The sequence below is a fragment of the Tauraco erythrolophus genome, chromosome 22 (assembly GCF_009769465.1).
Source record: "Tauraco erythrolophus isolate bTauEry1 chromosome 22, bTauEry1.pri, whole genome shotgun sequence".
NCBI classification, from domain to species: domain Eukaryota; kingdom Metazoa; phylum Chordata; class Aves; order Musophagiformes; family Musophagidae; genus Tauraco; species Tauraco erythrolophus.
This window is the reverse complement of record NC_141486.1, coordinates 6,055,120-6,075,992: the sequence shown is the minus strand read 5'-3', so window position 1 is coordinate 6,075,992 and position 20,873 is coordinate 6,055,120. Positions and strand designations below refer to the sequence as shown.

The window sequence follows — 20,873 nt, the reverse complement described above, 5'->3', positions numbered from 1 at the left end:
GAAAGCTAGCAGGAGATATGCTTCCATCCTCCTTCTACAAATTGGTTACCAGCATGTCATTGAGCCAAATTCTGCTCACACAACCTCAACGTGCAGCTGAAGTGAGAGTCCAACTGCCCAACCATCTACTGCGACACATCATCTTAGAGCACAGAAAATAAACAAGCTGCTCCAATACTCTCTTGGCATCAGACAGAATTATTTCCAGAAATAGCACAAGTATGTCAAAAGCTGGAAAAAAACGTAACAGAAAGCCCACAAAAGCCCTCCACTGTAAGATGAGCTCTGTTTTATTTCTCTTTTCCCCTAGCACTCCTTGTCATTTTTCCCGCAAAGAAATAAAGGCTGAAATTTCAAATTTATATGAAACAAAGCTAATGCATGGATTCCCCATGACTTTTAGAATTATTTTAAAGACTTTCTCTTACTAAAAAAAAAAAAAAATAGAAAAGAGTTCTAGACGGTGCAATTTGCTATAGCACTATTTAGAAAAAAAACAACAATTTGAAGGATATCCTTGTGACGGCCACACTACAGAACAAGCATTAAGTTAGAAAGAGGCATCTCTGGTTAGAACACCAGTATTACCAAACCAAAGAGCAAAAATGAACAGCTAGAATCTTGCAACAACACGCAAAACGGAAGACAACAGAACAAAGAAAGGGAGAAAGTCTTTTGCTTCCCAAAAGGATGAGACTAAGTCAAAAAAAAAGCGGACCTGTTGCTGTACTGCTTGCACTTCATCTGCCATCAACCCTTCTGACTCCAGGTCATTTGCAACCTTGTTGATGTCCTTCAGACGTGACTCGTTAGCTTTTAAATCCTGCACAGGACAGTAGAACATCACAGCATTAACATTCACACACACAAAACACGTGGATCACGCTGGCACACCAGGGGTGCCCCAAGTACGCAATGCATGAGAATCTCTGCCAAGAAACCCAGCTGCCAACGCCAAGCATCAATGATTAAAGAAATGAACTATCAGAGTTTTCCATACACAAAGTTAATTAACAATCAGGAACAGGATAAACTTTTAAACTGTCAAGTATACAGCACTACCGACGTGAAGATAAAACCTACCATCCATATTACTGCATGAATTAGCTAAAAGGCCAACTCAAAAAGTAATTTTACTGTGATGATGTAGTAATGGAGAGCTTGCATTTAAATTTTAACAGGGGACACATTTTAACTTCAACCATTAGTTTATTTTAAAAGAACCCAACTCCAGTAACTGCGATCATCTTCTCACCCACAATACTAGGTTGGCTCGAATGGTTCATTAGCCAACTTTCAAGCTGTAAACACGATAATGTCCACAGAACTGTCAAATTACTGTCTTTTCTAATGTATAAAGTCAAGTATCTTTGCACTTCAGGGCTCAGTATCTTACCAAAACGGACAGAATAAATGTATCTGCCCAAGCAATTCTTTCACACCTCATGCAAAGAAAAACCAAATTAACTAGTATTGCAAACACAGGGATAAAAAACAGAACTGAAAGCCTACCAGCATTTTGAAGCAGAGAATTATTTTTTCTTATGTTAGGAAAAAACTCTACAGATGGAAGCTAAAATGCATCTTTTCTTTCAACAAAAAGGAAGAGGAAGAGCTTAACTGAAGGTTACGCTTTACACAAATGAAATTCCTCCAAAGCTTAACAGGTTCTATATTTGAATTGTTGAAAGAGAGTTACAGTTCTCTGGGAGCTGGGAAGCATGTAGCAACCTGGAGACTTAATCAAAGTGAAGACTTTTGAGTGTGGAATTCTCTCTATTCTCACAAAACAAAATAAATTAAAAAATGCATATATACCTTTCCATTTCCAATCAAAGCTAGGTTTCCTTCTCAACTATGCTCAGCTATGAAAAATTATCACGATATATGGACAGAAAGACTGAAAGGCCAAAACTAACACACACATTATGCAGCATTACAACATACCTTCTGAAAATCATCAAATTTCTTCTGTAGCACCTCCACCTGCTCCAGATCAGCACCCACTTCCTCATTTGTGAGTGCAGCTTCCTTCTCATTGATCCACTGCTGAAGCTCATTAGCTTCACGGAAAAGCATAAATTTTTTGCAGCTTTTTTCTAGCATGCCTTTACGTTTTTCTCCCAACTCAAGAAGAGAATGATACCTGGAACAAGCAGAAAATGAAAGCAGGAGGCAGTCAGATTGAACTGAGCAGGGTCACAGTAACTCACCAGTTACTGGTATCACCAAAGACGTGGCAAATCCCTGCAGACTACATACTGTCTCTCTACAGAATTATCTACTTTTACCTAATCACGTACAAGTAAATTGCACGTTTCTGCTCTACGTGAATGTGCACACCAAAATGAGATCTCCCACATGCAACACTTCACTGGGCTAGGTCTTACCTAGCCATTATTCAGTGCAAAATCTGCTGAGTGTTTAAAAAAAGGTGTTATTTCTTTGATAACACAACTATATTCAACTGGGAAATCCATGAAATTCATTTCACATACACTGTGTTTATATCTGGAATTCCCAACAGCATCAGTAAAATTACTCTCATTTACATTAGAATAAATGCAAAGCAAAACCTCTAACATGTTTAAATCGGTTTGAACAGGCAAATAAACCTCGAAAGACCAGACAATTTATTTAAAACTAAAAAAAACCCTGATGTCTCCTATTTGATTCCTGGTAAACAACTAGACAGACAATCCTACAAGACCTTTCCCAAGCTATTGGTGAAAAAAGCCAACGGGAGCTTTAAAGTCACTGACTGAATTACAGACCTTTTCAGCAATGCATAATGTCTGTTTGTACAAAAAGCTGCGTTCAGAAAAGCCACACTCTTAACACCCATTCTTACTGTTACTCTATTTTAAGTCTTCCGGAAGATGAGATACTCCAGCTGCACCTGGTGGTATTTTTATATCCTGAATCAGATTGCACATTGGTCTACAACTGTGATCAACAGTAGCAACTGATGATCATTACTAAGCCACGAGAATATCCATTTGGATGTTATTAAATCAAATAATGTAAGACACTGCTGAGATACCTGTGGGGGCCTCAAACAGGGAGAGGGCAGCCCTACGCTCTTCCGTTTCCCACCTTGAAGCACACAGGCACACACTAAGCAATTACACCTCTCAGCTTGAGGAGATCAACCATGCGTAGCATTTTCCTAACCAGTAACTCAGAGGTGACAAAGTCTGTTGAAGAAAATCCTCAACACCCTGGGCTGTAATGTCTATACATCCAACTGACAATCAACACTAAGTCTTTCCATGGAAGCAGAGACTGTGTGGTTTCCTGTCTATCCTGGTTTAAGGCTGGATAGAAAGGAACTAAGAATCTATCGTATTCGTTTTGAACAGAAACATTCTACCCTGACTTGAGGAAAAGACTAGTTTGAAGCCTGCCCCAATTGCAGAGGTTTGCCTCAGTGTACGGTTTTAGGTACTAAATACCTCTGAAGCTCATACAAAGATCTGGCAAATTCCTTTAGAAGCAGATCTTCCCTCCAAGTTGCTTTGCAACACTTCAGAGATAACATAACACTTTCACTTTTGATTCTCAAGAAATATAGTCTCTATTACCAGACGGTCAGGCACAGCCAGTGAACACTATTACTTTGGATTTGAACATAATGCAAACTTATTATTTTTTCCAGGAAACTTGAATCCAAGTTTGAAAATTACGTTAATGTTATAATTAAAAAAATCACCCTATATAAATAAACTAATGCTTTTTGACTACCCAGCATGAATGTTACTTTAACTATGATAACCCCACTCTTCCCAAACGTCAAGGTATTCATATGTGACGTCATAGTTGGCGAACATACTTTATGTGTATTTCTACAAGCAAACTAATATTTCTGTCTGCACCTCAGAAAATGCAAGACGCTTTTTAAAGAAAACAGTCCAGATATCACTAAAGCCTTGTCTGTTAGGCAAAACCAGCATAATGGAAAATAACATCAATCGATTTAGCAGCGCAGAGGCGACCAACAAGATAAGCAGCTGGCTGGATGGCTGGCTATAAAGAACACATGAAACACACCACGACACTCATCTAAACTAAAATAATTCACACTGCAGAAACAGCTTCCTTCATGTCTCTTTGGAGCAGCTTTCCCAAAGAAAGAAACAAAGGGAGGGAGAATGAACAGTGACAGTATGGAGACAGCATGGTTTAGAAAGGGCTAATCCTACTCACAGTTCTTCGACCTGTTTCATACGCAGAGATACACTGCCGACTTCCTTAGTTATGAGAGTCCTGCACAGACAGAGGGAGCACAGCAAATGCATGCAAAAAATTAGTCAGATTAACAAAAATAATGAAAGCAGCAGCTCCATCCATGGGTTGGCTATGGTAGGAGATGGTTAAGAGTTCACATTTAAATGGAGAAAATTAGGTTGTCATTCAGAAGCAAACAGAGCAAATCAGACCAGAAGTACAACTCACATGAGGAAACCTCAGCAGTACAGTTGAACTCTCTCTATAAGGTCTCCTCATTTCCTGACCATTGTGCCATGTCCCCTCTCCTTGGCTCTAACATAAGGCATCCCTGTTCTAATTCTTAAAAGCCGCAAGCAAATCCATGAAGTTACACATCATTAAAATCCTGAACAATTTTCCAGCATCCTTTCTTCTCACTGGTACAAGCTTTTTTTGTTGTTGGGTTTTTTTTGTTTGTTTCGTTGGTTGGGGTTTTTGTGGTTTTGTTTTGTTGTGGGGTTTGTTTTCTTTTTAAATCTAGAGCTAAAGCTAGTAATTACTGCATGTCACTGAAACAACTGGTGACTCAAACCAACTGAGTGGGAAGAAATTCTCCTGTAGAATGACAGCGTAGCTGTGCAAACAGGTGGGAGTACGCACAAAACTTTCAGCTTTGGCTTCCAAGCGGCTGATAAGATGAGCCAGTAGCTCACAGCTATCACCCACAGCCCTTGCTTGAACTAATCTACAACTACCATGTGCTTTAGGAGGCATTATCAAACAGCCATACAGTTTTCTCTATTTGTGATGGCATGTTCCTCTTCTAAACAAGAGGAAAAAAAAAAAACAAACCCAACAAAAACCAACGGAGGCATGTTGTAGGTCATGTGCTGGCTACAAATAATGGCACCATATTTCAGGAAAAAAGGTAATGAGCTTGTGCCAAAGTAGTCACAGCTCGTAAGCGGGTCACCTCCAGAGGCAGCCCTATATAGGGAGGGTACTGTACTTTATGTAACCAAATTCAAGAAAGCTTTTCAAAACAGATCACACATTAACAAGTGACAACTACAAATACAAGAGCTGCTTAGCACAGATAAAACTCACAAACAAGTTTAAGTTGTTAGGTACAACAACAAGAGGAACACATAAAATACTGAAGTCAGACAGCAAGTTGAGCTCTGGTGTCATGAGTTTTACAGTTAAAAAATGGGAAAAGCAACAAGAAAATCTAGAATAAGAATAAAACAACTCAACATGGTGCCCCTGGTAAAGGAGCCCTTTGTATTGCTCCAATTAATTACTCCCTACTGTAAGAGGCATCAAGCTGAACTTCTGGCATATGTGAGGTAAAAGCCAAGCCAGCAAATGCTGGATGGGTGTCATATCTCATCAGTTAGATCTTACTGGTTGTCAATTTGCTCCTGTCGCAATGCTATGCTGCCTTGCTCCTCCAGGAGATTCTCTCGGGATGCAGACTGGGCAGGATCGAGTTTTTTCACATAGGCAGCTGGCACAAAGCCCTGACGGTCATTAACTTCAACCTTCCACCAGTCCTGGGGAAAAAAACACCACCACACAACCACTGTGAGGCAAGCATAAAGCACACTGAGCAACTGAAAGCTGCAAATTAGAGGCTTCTATTAACACAAGAAAAACAGAGACGCTCACAACAGTTTGCTCTTTTTATGAAGATCATTTGAAAAAGTCTCTTGAAGACATCTGGGTCTTACTTCCATGTCTCCCCTTGTGTTTGGTCAAAAATTCCTCAACAGTAGGGAAATCAGTTTTCTCACAGACACATGCCCTGTAGCACATCTTATCTGACTTAGAAAAGCTGGCAGCTACAGAGGAGCCGTGAGAACGAGCTGAAGAGGTATGCTGAAGTGCTGAATGGGAACATGGACTAAATGTGCAAATTCTTTAACTTCTTTGAATGCCCTTATTCAAAAAACCCAAAATCAAAACCGCTCCGCAGACCACACAACACCAAGTGAGCCAAGCAGCTCAGCGAACCAGAAGGCCAGAGCATACCTTGTTGGTGCTGTTGAGTAGGGTGAGGATATCTCCCTTTTTCATAGTCACCTCCCGGGGACTCTTCTCTTGGTAATCATAAAGCGCCAGAACAAGCTCTTTTCCAGTTTCATCATCTGTAGGAGCAACTTGTTGCTGACAAAGAAGGAGCACAAGAAAAATGACTTGTTCAGTGCTTATTACACTCAACGTGGCTGTCCTAAAAAATACTTCAGCCTTAATTAAAGCTACTGTAGTGCCTTAAAATCATTCTTGTTGAAACAAATGCAGAGAAGACTTAGTTTAGGTGCTGTATGGGCTCAGACCTTGAAAACCACCACATTATACTGTTTTCTTCCAAAGCAACACAGCTTTCTCATGATTTGGAACTAAATGATCTTTGAGGTTCCCTTCCAACTCTAACCATTCTATGATAATAAAAACAGACCACCAAATTTTTTGAGAAAATCAAGTACAGTCTGCAATAAATTCTCAAAACCAACTACTGTTATTAAGCTTTGTCTTTACCTTCTGCTGACCCAGGAATTTTGGCAACGTGATTAGCATCTTTCCTTACCCTGCATGACTGGGCCTGCTCCCTTAACGCCTGTATGCTACTGCCGTAAGCAGAAAGATCCGACATCAAAGCTTCATGTTTCTTCAGAAGAGCCTGAAAGCGAATGATAAAAACAAAAGATGTACACCTAGCCATTTTACAAATACTGCTCTGCTTAAAAGATATACTTTGGCTCCATACACAGGGAATGTGGGTTTTTCAGAGCTGTCAGTCTTGTGACTCTCATGAGAATAACCACTTCTATTTATTCACAGGCTAGATAGTAGTCCGAATTCTTCTAGTGCTTTCCCTCTACCTTATCTCAGAAACATTCTTTCGTTCTGACCTGGAATACCATGTATGAGACTGGAAACAGGGTTAAGTTTGAAAGCATGCCCTTAAAATGCACTTCATTTTGATAAAGTGTCAGTCAGCAGTGTCTGGGATATGGCCTTTGATCGCAGAACGATACTAGTGAAATAACTCTAGACAAAAAATTACTTCCAGACCAACGAACTACTGAAAACCAGACTCATACTGAAATGCAACATGAGGAATTTGCTGATAATAGTCCCATTATACTTTACCAAAAAACAACAAAACAACCCACACTAAAAAAGACTGAATGCAAATGTAAGCTTTCTTTGCAATCAGTTTAATATACTGAACAGTAAAATTTCACGTGCAGAAACAACCAAAACACAGGAAAAACCGTCATCTTTTGACTCAGAGCCAAAATTCAGCTTGATGCAAGAATCTTCTGCCCTTTTTGTTAAGAATCCTGAAATTAGCAGAGCTCCTTGTTTTTTTACCACTGGACAAATCCTTGCTGTGTTTATGTAAAACTGATTCAAACAAAAATCCCAAATACCTCAGCAGAGTCTTCATCTTTCCCATAGTCTGTGCTGCCTACAATGGGCTCCTTTTCTCTCATCCAGGATTCTGCCTCATTAGCATCAGCAAAGTACTGCTGAGCTTGCAGGGAATCCTCTAGATCTTGTCGACGCTGAGATGCTTTAGCTTTTAGAGAGTCCCATTTTTGGTTTAGCTCATTCAATTTGATTTTCACATCCTCAGCTGCAAAATGTCCTAGGTAACAGAGAGAGAGGGAACTGAAGGACTTAAGGAGACAAGTAATTCAAACTAAAAGATTACTCGTATTTCTTGAAAGCCAGAGAAATTGGACCTGCTTAAACCTATGTAGCCTATTCTGATGAGAATAATGAAAGCGTAACTCAGCTTGTCCTTTTGCCTCAAACTGGAAAACATTGCACCTGTCAATCAAACGGGACTAGGAATATTTACATCACAAAGAACAAAACAAAATACATCATAACATTTCTTCTCAACGATGAAACAGGAAAGATCATCTCTTTCCAGTGGCAGAGTTTTGACAACAGACAAATATTTCAGATCTGCATTCTGAATCTTGTAATGAGGGAAATTTTTTTTTTTAGTATTCTGGTATAAAGAACACCCAGTCAGAAACACACATACTTATTTAAAAGCAGAAATGAGTCTTACTGTCTTTGTGGAGGATCATCTCTCCCGTTATCATTATGTATCACAGATACAAGCCTTTAATAGATTTAAAACCAGAGAATAAATACCATAGGCACAAAGTTGTGGAATACAGGGCTCATGTATGTTTGTCAAGAGCAGATGGAGATCTGTGAAAATCGTGACAGGTTCCCATCAAGGAATCTATTTTTATTTTTAAGTGAAAGAATGACCAGAAGTTCATCCTGTCAGCAGCTACCTGTCTATTGCCTGAATAAAAACAGGCAGAGATTAGTTGTACAGAGTCAGAGAACAAAGTCCAGCACAAAGACTTGGACTTCTGAAAAAGGAAGAGTTGAACTGAGACATACCTTCTTCCACCATAGCATTTCCTTTCTGTGTGACTGCTTTAATGCGAGGCTCATGGCCTGCAATTTCTGCCTGCAAAGCCTGGTGCTTCTTTAGCAGGTTCTGGACACCAATTAAGTCCTTGCCTGAAAGATACAAGATAATTAATCAGCTAAATCAGAGTCATCAGACTAAATAAAATTTCAAGGCAGCTGCGACCAGTGCTAGACAAACTCGTAGAGTAAGTACTGTCACAATGAAGACAGAGCACTATGAAAACTAAGTAACCCGTTGGAATTGTAGAACTATTGTAACAGTTAAAGAACCACGGGTGATGGCAAACGTGTAACTCCAGTCAATGCTCATTACAATAAACATTTCAGAATTTTCCAGCGAATGTTCCATAAAGAGACAAGTTACAACAGAGCATTCTGACATCTAAATCCTCGAGGTATCGGGATGGACCAACCTCGGTTTGTTGAAGCTGCAATAGGTTCTTTTTCCCTAATCCACGTCTCTTCATCCTCAATGTCACGGAAAAGCTGCTGCAGGCGAAGAGAATCTGCAAGTTTCTGCTTGCGAGCTACCATAGGATCTTTTAGAGCTTCATAACGAGCTACTAAAGCTTCTTGTTTCTTCTTGATATTGTCAGCATCAAAGTGTCCAGCATCTTGGAACTGGCGTGCCTGGATGGTAATGCCATCTATACGATCCTAAAATTAATTCAGCAGACGTGTTATGTCAGAATTTCTGTAAGATGGCTGCAGTGACTGAAAACATTTTCAGGTCTTAGCTGATACGTTATATTGTGGCAGAAGAAGAGAACCACAGCTGCGCACTGCCAGTGCACTGATTTTGGTAATAATTATATCCTGCACAATATTCAACATATTATGTAAATGTAATTGGTTTTAATATACGGTTTTAATATTTATTTTTTTAATAATATATGGGTTTTTATATATGTCAATATAATAAAGTAAACAAAAGATTCTTAAAATTACATTAACTTTACAGACATGCTACTCTAGATTAACCGTTTTTCAATTGTTAACAACTGATAATTCCAGTTGTCAGAACTCCGATTTTGTTGATTTTCTTGCTGTGGATTTCACTCCCCTAAAGATCATTTGCAAATGAAAGAACCATTTGCTGAAAAGTTCTACATCTGAAAACTGATCTGTTCTCCCTCCCCTCCCATTTCTTAGAGCTATACGAACAAGGTCTGAACAAGAACAAGCTGTCTGTAGAGAGTCTAAGGGGGAATTATGTCCTATGCAAAGCACAGCACATCTTTTTAAGTCGGTATTCACAGCACAAAACAACGCTGTGCAGTCAGCAGATCACAGTATGGAATTATTTTACTTTTTCAAAAAGCTGATTTTTGTCAAAGTCACGAAGATGTTGTTCTTAGAGACATACGATTTATGTCTCAGTTTAAAATGATTTCTGATAAATAAACCGTAAAGCCCAAAGCTACAAAAATTATGAAAACATAGACCTGCTAAGGTCTCTGGAGTAAATACGTTTCAGCAAGCAGATTGAAAAGGCAGGAAGAAAAATTATTTTCCTTACCTGATGGGCAGCAACATCTGCCTCCAGCAGGGCATGTTTCTTCTGAAGATTCTGAACATTAGTAAGATCTTTTCCATAATCATCAGAAGCCAAGTGCCCCTCTACTTCATACAGCCACAGCTCAATGTCTTCCACATTGCGATTAAACTGCTGCTGTTGATTGGCTTCACGCAGCTTTATACCTGACCAAGACAGAGCGGCAAAAGGAAAAGAGGAAAAGATGACTTAAGTTTTCCACTTCGTTTAACTTGCTTCCTGTCTTCTCCTAGCTAAACTCTCTGGAAAAAGAATTGCCTATATTCTTCTGAGCAAGTCGTACCTTTGAGCTCAGTGGCCTCCAGAAGTTTTTTCCACAAGCTGATAACTTCATTCATGCGAGCTGCCACTTCATCAGAGGCATAGTGATTGACATCGATCAGCTTCTGGCCAGCTTTCTCCAGTGCATCAATACGACTTTGATTAGCAGAAAGCTCTGCTTCGAAAGCCTGATGCTTCTGAACTTTACCTTGCAAGTTGGACGGATCCTATAGGTGAAGAAAGAAAAAGAACCTTTCAATCCAAAATTAGTATCTACGGGTCAATGAAGAATTTAAAATTAGTCTACATTAATATGCATGCCAAGACGTCACTAGAGGATTTGGTGCCAAAAATATGCCTTAAATCAGAACACTTAAGCTACTGAATAAGCATGATTACAGTATCATGGGATAAATCCCCCTTGGGGTCAGGGAGAAATCACAGCTTCTCCTGTTGTCATTAATACTGCCTACTATCAGCAACATTTTGGCTGACACAGTTTCATATCATTAGACTGATTATATTAAGCCTGTTAGTGCCTTAAAATCATCCTAACGTTCGTCTTTGTGTTTACCTTGTATGCCTCATCTGTTGCAGTTTTCATTTTTTCATTAACCCAACTCTTTAGCTCATCGGAGTCTCGGAAAAACTGCTGCAGATGGAAAGAATCTGCCAGTTGAGCACGGCGGTACATAGCTCTTTCATGAAGGGCGTTTCGGCGGCTCAGCAGCTGAAAAAAAAGTAAATGTTTTTCAATTCTTCAAGCTTGTAAGAACCATCATTGTATCTGTACTTTTGGGAGAGGTCTGATGACTAATCCTATATTGCAGTCATACCATTTAAAATAATAAAGCAGAACATGATCTAAAGCCTACAGTCCAAATCCGTTTTAGATACTTACAGCATCTCTGCGTGTAGCAACATCATCCATGGCATAATGGTTATTCTGAATCAATTTAGTAGCAAACTCATCTAACGCCTAAAGAGAAAACAGTTTTCCATTTACTTGGTGTAACAAAAATTGTTTGTGCAAGTTTACTTAGCAGATTAATTCTCTAAAGTTTATCACAGTAAAACTAACAGAAAGCCATTAAGATAGCTACTGTCACACTCTCTTTTAATCTGTACCATCATCTTACACATGGAAGAGTGTAGATTTTTAACAAATCTTCATCCACACGTGTGCTGGCCTGATATGCAAGCACTGGGTTACTCAGATCTCTGAGGCAGCAACTGAGCCCTATCCTATCTTTTCCACTATTTTCCGTTTTAGAGACAATACACATAATTCAGAGATAACAGATCCCATGTAATAGTGGAAGATTCTGCAGAGCAAACCCCATCCTTCCGCGTCATCCTCCAGCAGTGTCTTCTACCCAGTCAACAAATTCACTTGTTTTATTTCTTGCCCATTTAGTGATCACCTAATATAATTGTCTTACTGTGATCTTCTCCTCTTGGGCACTGAGGGATTTCTCAAAGTCTTCATGTTTCTTTAGAAGAGCCTCCACACTATCCAGAGAATCACCAAGATCTTCATTCAGTAGAAACGCCTGAAGTAAGGAAATAAACACATCATGATTTTTGTTTCCATGCTCAGCTGCTCAAAGTCAACTCAAGCATGGCCAGTGATGCTTCCTACTGAAAAGTAAAAGATGATATATTGGGATGGTGTTCCCTGCACGCCTCAGCCTCAGGTTCTGAATAATTCTTTTTAGCTTCTTATTCAAACAGCATTTTACAAGAGTTACACACACAAAAGCAATCTCAAGCCATCTTGTCACAACTAATGGTTTCAGCGTTACATAGAAACAGTCACTGTGGCAGCGTGGGCAGCCAGATAAACAACTCCACACAGCACCCTGCTCACTATCACGTTCAGTGGCAGTCATCGCCACTAGGAAATACCAGTTGTTTAAGTCTACAGAAGACTAGCCAGAAATGAAAATCAACCATATCTGAAGAGTTCAAAGACACTCACTTCTTGTTTGCTCATCCAGTTGTCAACTTGTTCAGTATCTCTGTAGAAAAGCTGCAGGTCCATGCACTGCTCGTACTGCTGTCTGCGAAGCTCCCATAGTTCTAGCAAGGCAGACCTTTCTTCTGAGAGGACGGTCAGCTAACGGATTGGGAAGAGGAATATATAATAATTTTATTTAACAGTCTGGTTCTCTTCCATCTCGATGTAAAATCAAAGTTGTGGCTATAAAAAAGTGGTTAACACTGGACTGAAAAGGACCTTCTGTGTAAAGAATCATTCTCCTGTTACTGACATCCTCATCCTCATATAGGGCAAGCCTTTTCCCAGCTTACCAAGCTACAACCTTCTGACTTCAGTCAGAAACCTCTCCTTTTCCAAATTAAATCTACACAGAGATGTTTAACGGACAACTGCTTTTTTCAACTGCAGACCTATTCCTAAGAGAAGCTCTTTGGCAAACCCCTCTGAAATCTCTTTGGCCTGCTCACTTTTACAGCATTTGAATTCTCTGACTGAGCAATGTTTCAGTATGCAGACTTCATAAGAGGCCTCAATAGTTTGAAAATCAAAATTTAGAAATACTAAATATTTACTGACACTTCTGAGAGCAAACCTAAACTTAGATAAACAGAGAATCTGTTTGTTTTTTTTTTTTCCATTGGAAAGATTTACTAATAGTTCCTACTAGATAGCACTAATAATAGTCCTAATAGTTCCTACTAATAGACAGGCAGAAGCTGTCAATTTGAGAATGAAAAGCACGCGTTACTTAAATACATGAAAAAAGCCCTGTAACCTAGAGGGATGATACTTTGTGGCTTACCATCTTAACAAGAAATAAACTTTTAAATTAAGGGACACAGACGAAAGAGATGAAATTCCTCTGGGAGTTCTTGCTCTCAACTTACCTTTTCTTTAACTTCATCAGAAGCATAGTGGCCAGCAGCCAGCAAAGCCTGGCCAGACTCATCAGCAGATTTGAAGCTATCTTCGTGGGCATCAATTTCTCCCTATGAAAGGGGACATGAATGAGCTGTTACCAAAATTCACCTTAGAATAGAGTGTCAGAATATGAAAACTGCTATTGAAAATAAGAGACAATAGTGTGGACACTTGCATGATAAACATTCAACTACCTTTAAATACATTACACTTAACATGAAAACTAGAATTAAATGTATTACCTTACAATGCAGATAAGGTAACTATAAATCAGTATGTTGAAATGAAACTAAAGGTTGTGTTTAAGCTGCACTCTTTCTGCTTACTTATAGCAAATCCTCATGATGGTAAACCAAAACAGTCGTTAGTCCAACTGACTGCTATCAGGTCTAATTATTTTTTATAAAATATTATCATAAGTATTCTTCAACATTTGTTTATTAATGTATATCTACTATAAAGAAACAAAGTAAAAATATTAAATCAGGACAGCAATCTAGCACTGTGTTAGCTGCATGATCAAAGGATTCTAGTGATACAACATCAGCAGTTCTGACTCAGAGACTGTGTCAGACATATAAATCAGGCGTTGGGAGCTGCTTGCTGGATTTGGCTCTATAACCATTGTACCTTATGTTCCTGATGTCTATCCAGAAGGGCTTCTGCTCCAGCCACGTCATTGGCAAGCTCATCAGCGTTTATCAGAGCCTTCATCTCAGTCACCCAGCTGGTGAGGTCTCGGAAGTCCGCAAGAAAGCGCTGCAGCCTTAGGAAAGCAAAAGGTAAAATACAGTTGGGGATAATTGTTTGCATAGCTACTCCATCCTTACCCCAAAGAAAAGGTTACAAACAAAAACTGTTCCTCAGATAGAAACAAAACAAGACAATACCTAAAGGCAACAAGAATATTAAATAAAAATATACTCTCAAAAAAAGAAGCCCTTTAAGTTAGGAAAACACTAGGTTCAAAATCGATTTCTCAAAGACACGTCTGGCACATAACTTGCATTGACAGTAAAAGGAACATGCCCAACTACAAGCCTGTATGTCAAAGACAACAGAAATCAAAAGACAGTTCTCGAGCAGAGTGTTTCAGGGTAGACAGCCCACGGGACTGCTTCTGTCACAACCACCACACTGTGTGTGTGGGGAACTGACAGAAAGTTTCAGCTGCACATGCCTCAGCCTTAGAACAAGCAAACAAATTCTCAGATTCCTTTCAGCATGCCTTTACAGTTATTGCCTTTGGCATGTGCTTAACACTTATCAGCAGAAGTGATGAGTTTTTGTTTCCCTTTTAAATTTGCTGTTAATTGAACTGAAGAGATTATGACGGGGAAGGCAAAGGAAGAACGATTACTTGTGAGATCTCCATCGCCATAAGCCTTGCATCACGGGAGGGAACAAACAGCAGAAAAACAAAAGCAGAAAGGATGTAAACTAACCACCACATTAGGATAAGTTGCTTTGTAGTATGGCTTCTCAATAGTGACCTAACAGATTATGTTTCATGGACAACCAGGCCAGTACAGAAGCAAGATCAGATGAAAACAAATCCCACAGTAACAGAGCAACTATCACAGAAACAGCTACTTCCATTTAGCCTAGGAAAATGCATCAAACAACATACCCCACTTTAGTCTTCACAGAGAATCATAAGGACTCCATAGCGAACAGATTTGTAATATGTGTATTAAACAAAACATCAAAACTAAAATATAGTCAGATAATTTGCTTCAAAACACAGGTATCAACTCAGATGAGTAAAAAGCAAACGACCTAAAACATCAAGATGTCTGTTTTCATAATTGATCCACATCCAGAGAATGACCAAAAGCTGTAAGTATTTATTTATCATATAAGTATTTCTTTTACTACAAGAAGTTAGTGTAAAATATAATTTGGTGAACAAGACTGCTTGCGAAAATACCAGAATCATCAAAAAATTTTGGAAACAGCATTACTTTCTTCTCCTCCCAAGAGCCCTCTGTCGAGCCTGAAGGAGGAAGAAAGGTCATTTCGGCATGACAGGATTCCTACCTGTAGGAGTCATTAAGGCGAGCGTGCCTCTCCGCTGCCAGAGTTCGGATCTGTTCCCAGTTGGCAATCAGCTCCTCCCGTTTCACTTGGATTTGAGAAGCGTTTATTGGGTGAGACTGCTGCAAACGGTCCGCTTCTGCACAAAGGGCCTTAACCTAAACCCAGTCACAAACTGAGAGTCAGCTTCTCGCCTTCTACAAGCAGGTTCTCTCATTTAAATTGTAGGTAAAATGCATCTCAGATGGGTACCTTGTCTTCCAGAGCTGCAAGATCTCTTTCCAGGCCTTCGTGCTTACGCAGTAAAGCCTGCACACTGGCAAGGTCTCTGCCAAAATCGTCTGAGGCCATCAACTGCCCTTTCTCCTTAATCCAGCTGATTGTTTCATCCACATCCCTTCAAAACAAAGCACAAATTGAAAGCAGTCAATCTTCTCTGGAAAAAAGGAAGAGAGCAGGATGTTTTCCTGTATGTATGCCAGATGTACTGGCATACAAACCCATATATATCAGCACTGCAGCCAACTACAATCATCCTTTAAAAAAAAAAAAAACAAAAAACAAACCACCACCCAAAGCAAAAAACCTAAAAAGTTAGCTGTCTTTTCTTTAAATCTCAAAAACCCTTGAGGTGTATTGGCAGGCCATTCATTAGATGGTGTCACCAGACGCGAACAAGGAATTATAGCACCACTGAGCACCATCACCTAGAAGATGTGTTTCCCACACTAGACCCTTCTCCAACTTAATTACAGCAAACTCAAAATGCTGTAGATAGAGATGAGGATAGAAAGACACTGCTCAGATCTCCAGAAAAACTGGACTGACATCCATCTGACAACAAACCACCCTTTTAAGGTTCACGGAGGAATTGCAAAAGCCCTCAGAGGAAAGGGAAACAAAACTGCCATCAGCAAGAATGAACAGAAATGGCAAGGGTTGAGAAGCTGAATCAGAATGACTACTCTAAGGTAATTCTAGAACAAGGCCCTCATTCAACAAGTTATAAGGAAGAGTAAAGCAAAAACATAACAGACAACAGTAGCTCTTCTCACAATGCTGTATGCAGCTGAATGCATCATTAAACATCCACACAAATATTACATCACTTCAGGAGATCCAGCCAAGATCATACCTGTTGAAGCGCTGGACTTCAGCTGCCCCAAAGAGTTTTCCCTGCCTCTGAAGGGCAAGCCCCTTAAGACGCTGCCAGCTTGCATTTACTTCATCCTGTTTGGACTTTATCAGTTCCTCTTCAGGGTGTTGTTCCTAGCAAGCAAAGGAAAAACGCTGTTTCCATACATTCTGCTGTTTTATATCTAATTGACAAAACCTCAAAACACCACTGGTTTTCAGGAGATCAATTTATAATAATTGTACTTTCCAGATGATCACTCAATTTGATCGTTTTCCTGACACCTCACCATATAAATGTTCAATATTCCTGCAGTAGATTAAGTTTTCCTATGCACTAATTAGTCGAGGGGAAGAGGGCTGTAAACAGAATCTATTTTTCCTGGAATGCAACACTTCCTGCCCTGTGTCCATTCTGGATCAAGCCACAGATGACATATCAGAAGAGAAGATATATTAATCCTAGTTGTCCAAGGGAAATACATTTAAATCCAAATACAACAGTTTCTCTTACTAATCACTACCCTTCATGTTTTCAGGAACATTCTCAGCTGGGGCAGTTGCTCAAGCTGCTCAGCACAAACACAAGCCAATCAAATGATGACCATTTAAGATTAAGATAGCCAAGGATCTAGGTATACGTAGAGTAAAACTTAAAGATCTGCTACCAAACCAGGGGGAAAAAGAGGAAATAAAGCTTGCTGTGTTATACCAGACTTGCCAAGAGAGGTTTTCAACACACATGAATGTTTACCTGGATAAGTTTGCCAGCAAACTGGTTCACTTCATTTACTCTTTCCTCATGAGCAGCAAGGTCTGTCTGGAACTCTTCAAACTTCTTTTGCAAAACTTCAACATGCTCCAAGTCCTGCCCAAGCTCTTCTGAGGTCACTATTGCTTCCTAGCACATCAGGAAAAAAACAACTCAATTCCAACATAATCTGTGGGAAATCACTACTAGAAATCAGGAAGCAAACCGTCCGAATTTTGAATAGATGGAAGATAGTTACAATCACTGTGTTTAAGTCAGATTTAAACCTACGTTTCCTCCTTTAAATTCCACTCCCCCCGAACATCACTCCATTACTGCACAAAACGTGCAAGATCACTGTGGGTATTACTTTTTCATCTTGCTCACTCTTATTCAATTTTCAAGGCACTGAATATAACCAATTCTACTATCAGAAGTTTCCTGTTCTGTGCACGATGATCACTGTAACAACAATCTAAATTTCTGAAAGAAAATACACACAGAAAAAACATACTTTTTAAACTATAAAATAACTGTCCATGCTATTTCTGAGTACACACAGTGACTAGAACTTGTTTACGTTTTTAGATCACTTATGGGCCTTTGCTGTAGGCTTCTGATGCAAGATTTCTTTAGGAAAAGTGCACCGTCACACTCAGGAACCGTTATGCAGGGTTTATCACTTGAACCCACAGTGACACAAAATAGCAAGCCATCATTAAGAAAACCTATGTGATCGTTTTGTGGCTTTTTGTCTTGATAGTGTGGTTTGTGGTCTGTTTCCTCAGAGTTCAAAGAATCAAGAGCCAAAAGTTCTCTTGCAGTAAACATCCTTACAATGTGTATCTAAAGATATTCCAATCATTAAGTAATTATGTACACACTGCTTGCTGGTTAGGCTGGCTACTTGCTATAACAGATCATTTACAAAAAATATTTGCTTTCACATGTCGTAGATTTCCTTTACAGGAAATTTGATTACTGGGAGAAATATGAAGGTCTCCTCAAAGCAAAGAGAGAATTGAATATGTTTAACTGTGCTCTCCAACACGCAGGCTCCCTTAATCTAGTATCTTTTTTTTGTGGCTGCAAAAGAAGGAATAGTAGTTTGCATACCTATTGCTCATATAATATGAATAACCTAAATAAAACGTTTAGGTGCCTTTAACAGCTCTCTGTGACTAGCCAAACTCCAGCAACTCTATGTTGACAGAAAATTTCCACACAAATACATCAAATTTCCCATCAAGAACACAGTAAAGACAGATAATAATATACTTTATCGTTGATCCAGTCCAAGACATCTTCACATTCCCGTAAGTATTGCACCAGCTTCTGTGCTTGCAACAACTTCACCCCCTTCTCCCTCATCTTTTCCAACAGTAATTCCCATAGCCGGTGCAGCTCCTGCAGCCGAGTCTAGAACAAAAGGATGTTGTTATTAAAATCCTGTGGCAGGGAAGATTAGATTTACTCCCTTCCTGACCTTAATAGCAGACTTTTTTTTCCAAAGGGGTACATCCTATACCTTACTTTAGACAAAGGGTGGACAAATCTCATAACAATTTCATCTCCAGTCATTAGTTTTCAAATGATGTAAAGTGATGTAATAACACAAAATTAGAAATTACTGAACTGAGTATTTACACACTTGTTATTAATTAATGAAGATACCAAATATTTACGTGTTCATAGCTATGAGGTAAACACTTGGAGATAAAATTTTATTTAAATTCTATGCTAGTGTGAAGTCGGACCAAAAATTTCATGCTGTCCCCTTCAAGTGTTCAGTCTTTTACATGGAAGTCAACTCCCAGTAAGTGAATCTCATCTTCATTTTGAGATTTATTTTTATTTAAGACCGCACATTTTGTTTCAAGTCAAACTTGTGCCATTTCACAGTATTTTAACCATTTCTCTTAGCACTAGTTAGTTAATATTTTTAGCCAACATTGTTAAGTAATGTAATACTGAAATACTAAGAGTAATTACTAGTTTTAATATTGAGTGTCTCTCCAGTTGCACTCTGTCTTTCAGAACTGTTGGGAGCAACCATGAATTTTACAGACAATTAAAAGAAAAACCACACTCCCACACAGAAACACAGCTTGCAAAACAGGAAAGCATCTGCTCCACCCATCACCTATAACGCTTTGCTCATCGAGGTCTGAAACTCGAAAGTCACGCCAGAGGAGCTTCTGAACCTCTGGCACGGGCGGACGCCCGTTTAATGCATTTAGAAAGCTCAGGCAGGCAGGTTTCGAGGGAGGGAAGAGCTCACACTGCTCTGTTTCCTAGCACTGCCCAAAAGGATAGTGCACGCCGTCAAACAGAGGAGGAAGAGGACATTGCAAACAGGAGTTGCACTGCACAGCCACAAGTTTCACCTACTCGTATGTGGAACCCCACTTGGGTGGCCGTGACTATCGGGCGCTGTGCAGTCCGGTACGGCGTGAAAGACTGAACCATTAAAAGGCAGATTACCACTCCAAACAGACCACCAGTAACAACTTACACTGAGCAGCTAAGACATGGTGTTATTTAAGATTACCCCACTGCAAAGCACTTTTTTTTTTTCTATTTGTGGTAAAGATTACACAATCACAGAGATTTCTAAAGTAATAATTACTTTAGGTTTTTTTATTATGTAATGTATAAAAAACATTCTGCTTTTCTTAGTTACAGTGAAATGATGAACGTATCAGTTAAGTTTGATAATCACTACAAAAACATCACAAGAGTTCTACTTTTGAAAAGTTTTAACAGTTCACACCCAAATCTTATAAAGGAAAAAGCTTTAAACAACAACTTTGCATTAAAGAAAAATGCAGCCATAACCAACACTGGAACGAGTGAGGCCCAGAAATAGCAGATTTAACAAAATGAGCCCCAGAGAAGCAGCTGATACACAGAAAAAAGTGTTTACTGGTAGGGTATGTGTATGTACACTTGTGCACGTGTGTGGGGGAATTAGAGAGAAAACACTAACATAACCAGAGGAAAAAATAAAATATATAGGAGAAATAGTAAAAGATAACTATCAAGTCATTATGTAAAATTTACAGTTTGCTCAGACTTTAGATAATCACTCAAATACTGTTGAATATAAACGTGTCTAGCGCAGCAGCAAATATTTTAAAAATACATTTGAACATATAGACAGTGTAACCACCAGAAAGTAAAGATCACTAGTGACCTGATCTGAGTTGGAGTACACAGAAATTACATGTCTGAAGTTTACTGGCATGGTTGCTTGTGTTACTCACAACTATTCTTGCAGAAAATCAAAATCCTATATATAAGAAAAAAATGAGTGGTCAACATCCCTGTCACCAGGCCTTCTGAATTTGCTGCTTCTTGATATTGTGCCATTTTGGGAAGAACCACAAGTATAATTAATCATTTGCCTTGTGACTGTCAAAACATCTTTGAGTTTACTGATAATTTTCCAGTCCAAGTTCCTGGACTCCACTGGCAGATCGTTCACCTCAGAACTGGATCCAAGAAAAGATATGAGCTGGGTGCTCATG

At 39.2% G+C, this 20,873-nt stretch overlaps 1 protein-coding gene across 18 annotated transcripts in view; it reads right to left on the bottom strand.

The window, feature by feature from the left end:
- The window catches only part of SPTAN1 (spectrin alpha, non-erythrocytic 1), a 51,554-nt gene that overhangs the window by 21,072 nt on the left and 9,609 nt on the right, over window positions 1-20,873 (bottom strand). For 6 of the 18 annotated variants that reach the window (XM_086625302.1, XM_086625304.1, XM_086625301.1 and 3 more), the window contains 23 exons: window positions 19,735-19,803; window positions 18,622-18,762; window positions 17,347-17,493; window positions 16,594-16,727; window positions 15,711-15,855; window positions 15,462-15,616; window positions 14,052-14,187; window positions 13,388-13,489; window positions 12,480-12,617; window positions 11,941-12,051; window positions 11,400-11,477; window positions 11,073-11,228; window positions 10,521-10,725; window positions 10,202-10,383; window positions 9,096-9,339; window positions 8,650-8,772; window positions 7,650-7,867; window positions 6,800-6,892; window positions 6,244-6,378; window positions 5,617-5,765; window positions 4,207-4,266; window positions 1,948-2,146; window positions 719-823 (listed from right to left, as the gene is read on the bottom strand). In XM_086625302.1, the coding sequence (XP_086481428.1) occupies window positions 719-823; window positions 1,948-2,146; window positions 4,207-4,266; window positions 5,617-5,765; window positions 6,244-6,378; window positions 6,800-6,892; window positions 7,650-7,867; window positions 8,650-8,772; window positions 9,096-9,339; window positions 10,202-10,383; window positions 10,521-10,725; window positions 11,073-11,228; window positions 11,400-11,477; window positions 11,941-12,051; window positions 12,480-12,617; window positions 13,388-13,489; window positions 14,052-14,187; window positions 15,462-15,616; window positions 15,711-15,855; window positions 16,594-16,727; window positions 17,347-17,493; window positions 18,622-18,762; window positions 19,735-19,803 (3,225 nt within the window). The remainder of the gene's footprint in view (window positions 1-718; window positions 824-1,947; window positions 2,147-4,206; window positions 4,267-5,616; window positions 5,766-6,243; window positions 6,379-6,799; window positions 6,893-7,649; window positions 7,868-8,649; window positions 8,773-9,095; window positions 9,340-10,201; window positions 10,384-10,520; window positions 10,726-11,072; window positions 11,229-11,399; window positions 11,478-11,940; window positions 12,052-12,479; window positions 12,618-13,387; window positions 13,490-14,051; window positions 14,188-15,461; window positions 15,617-15,710; window positions 15,856-16,593; window positions 16,728-17,346; window positions 17,494-18,621; window positions 18,763-19,734; window positions 19,804-20,873) is intronic. The other 12 variants (XM_009988266.2, XM_009988267.2, XM_086625307.1 and 9 more) reach the window with 3 other exon arrangements.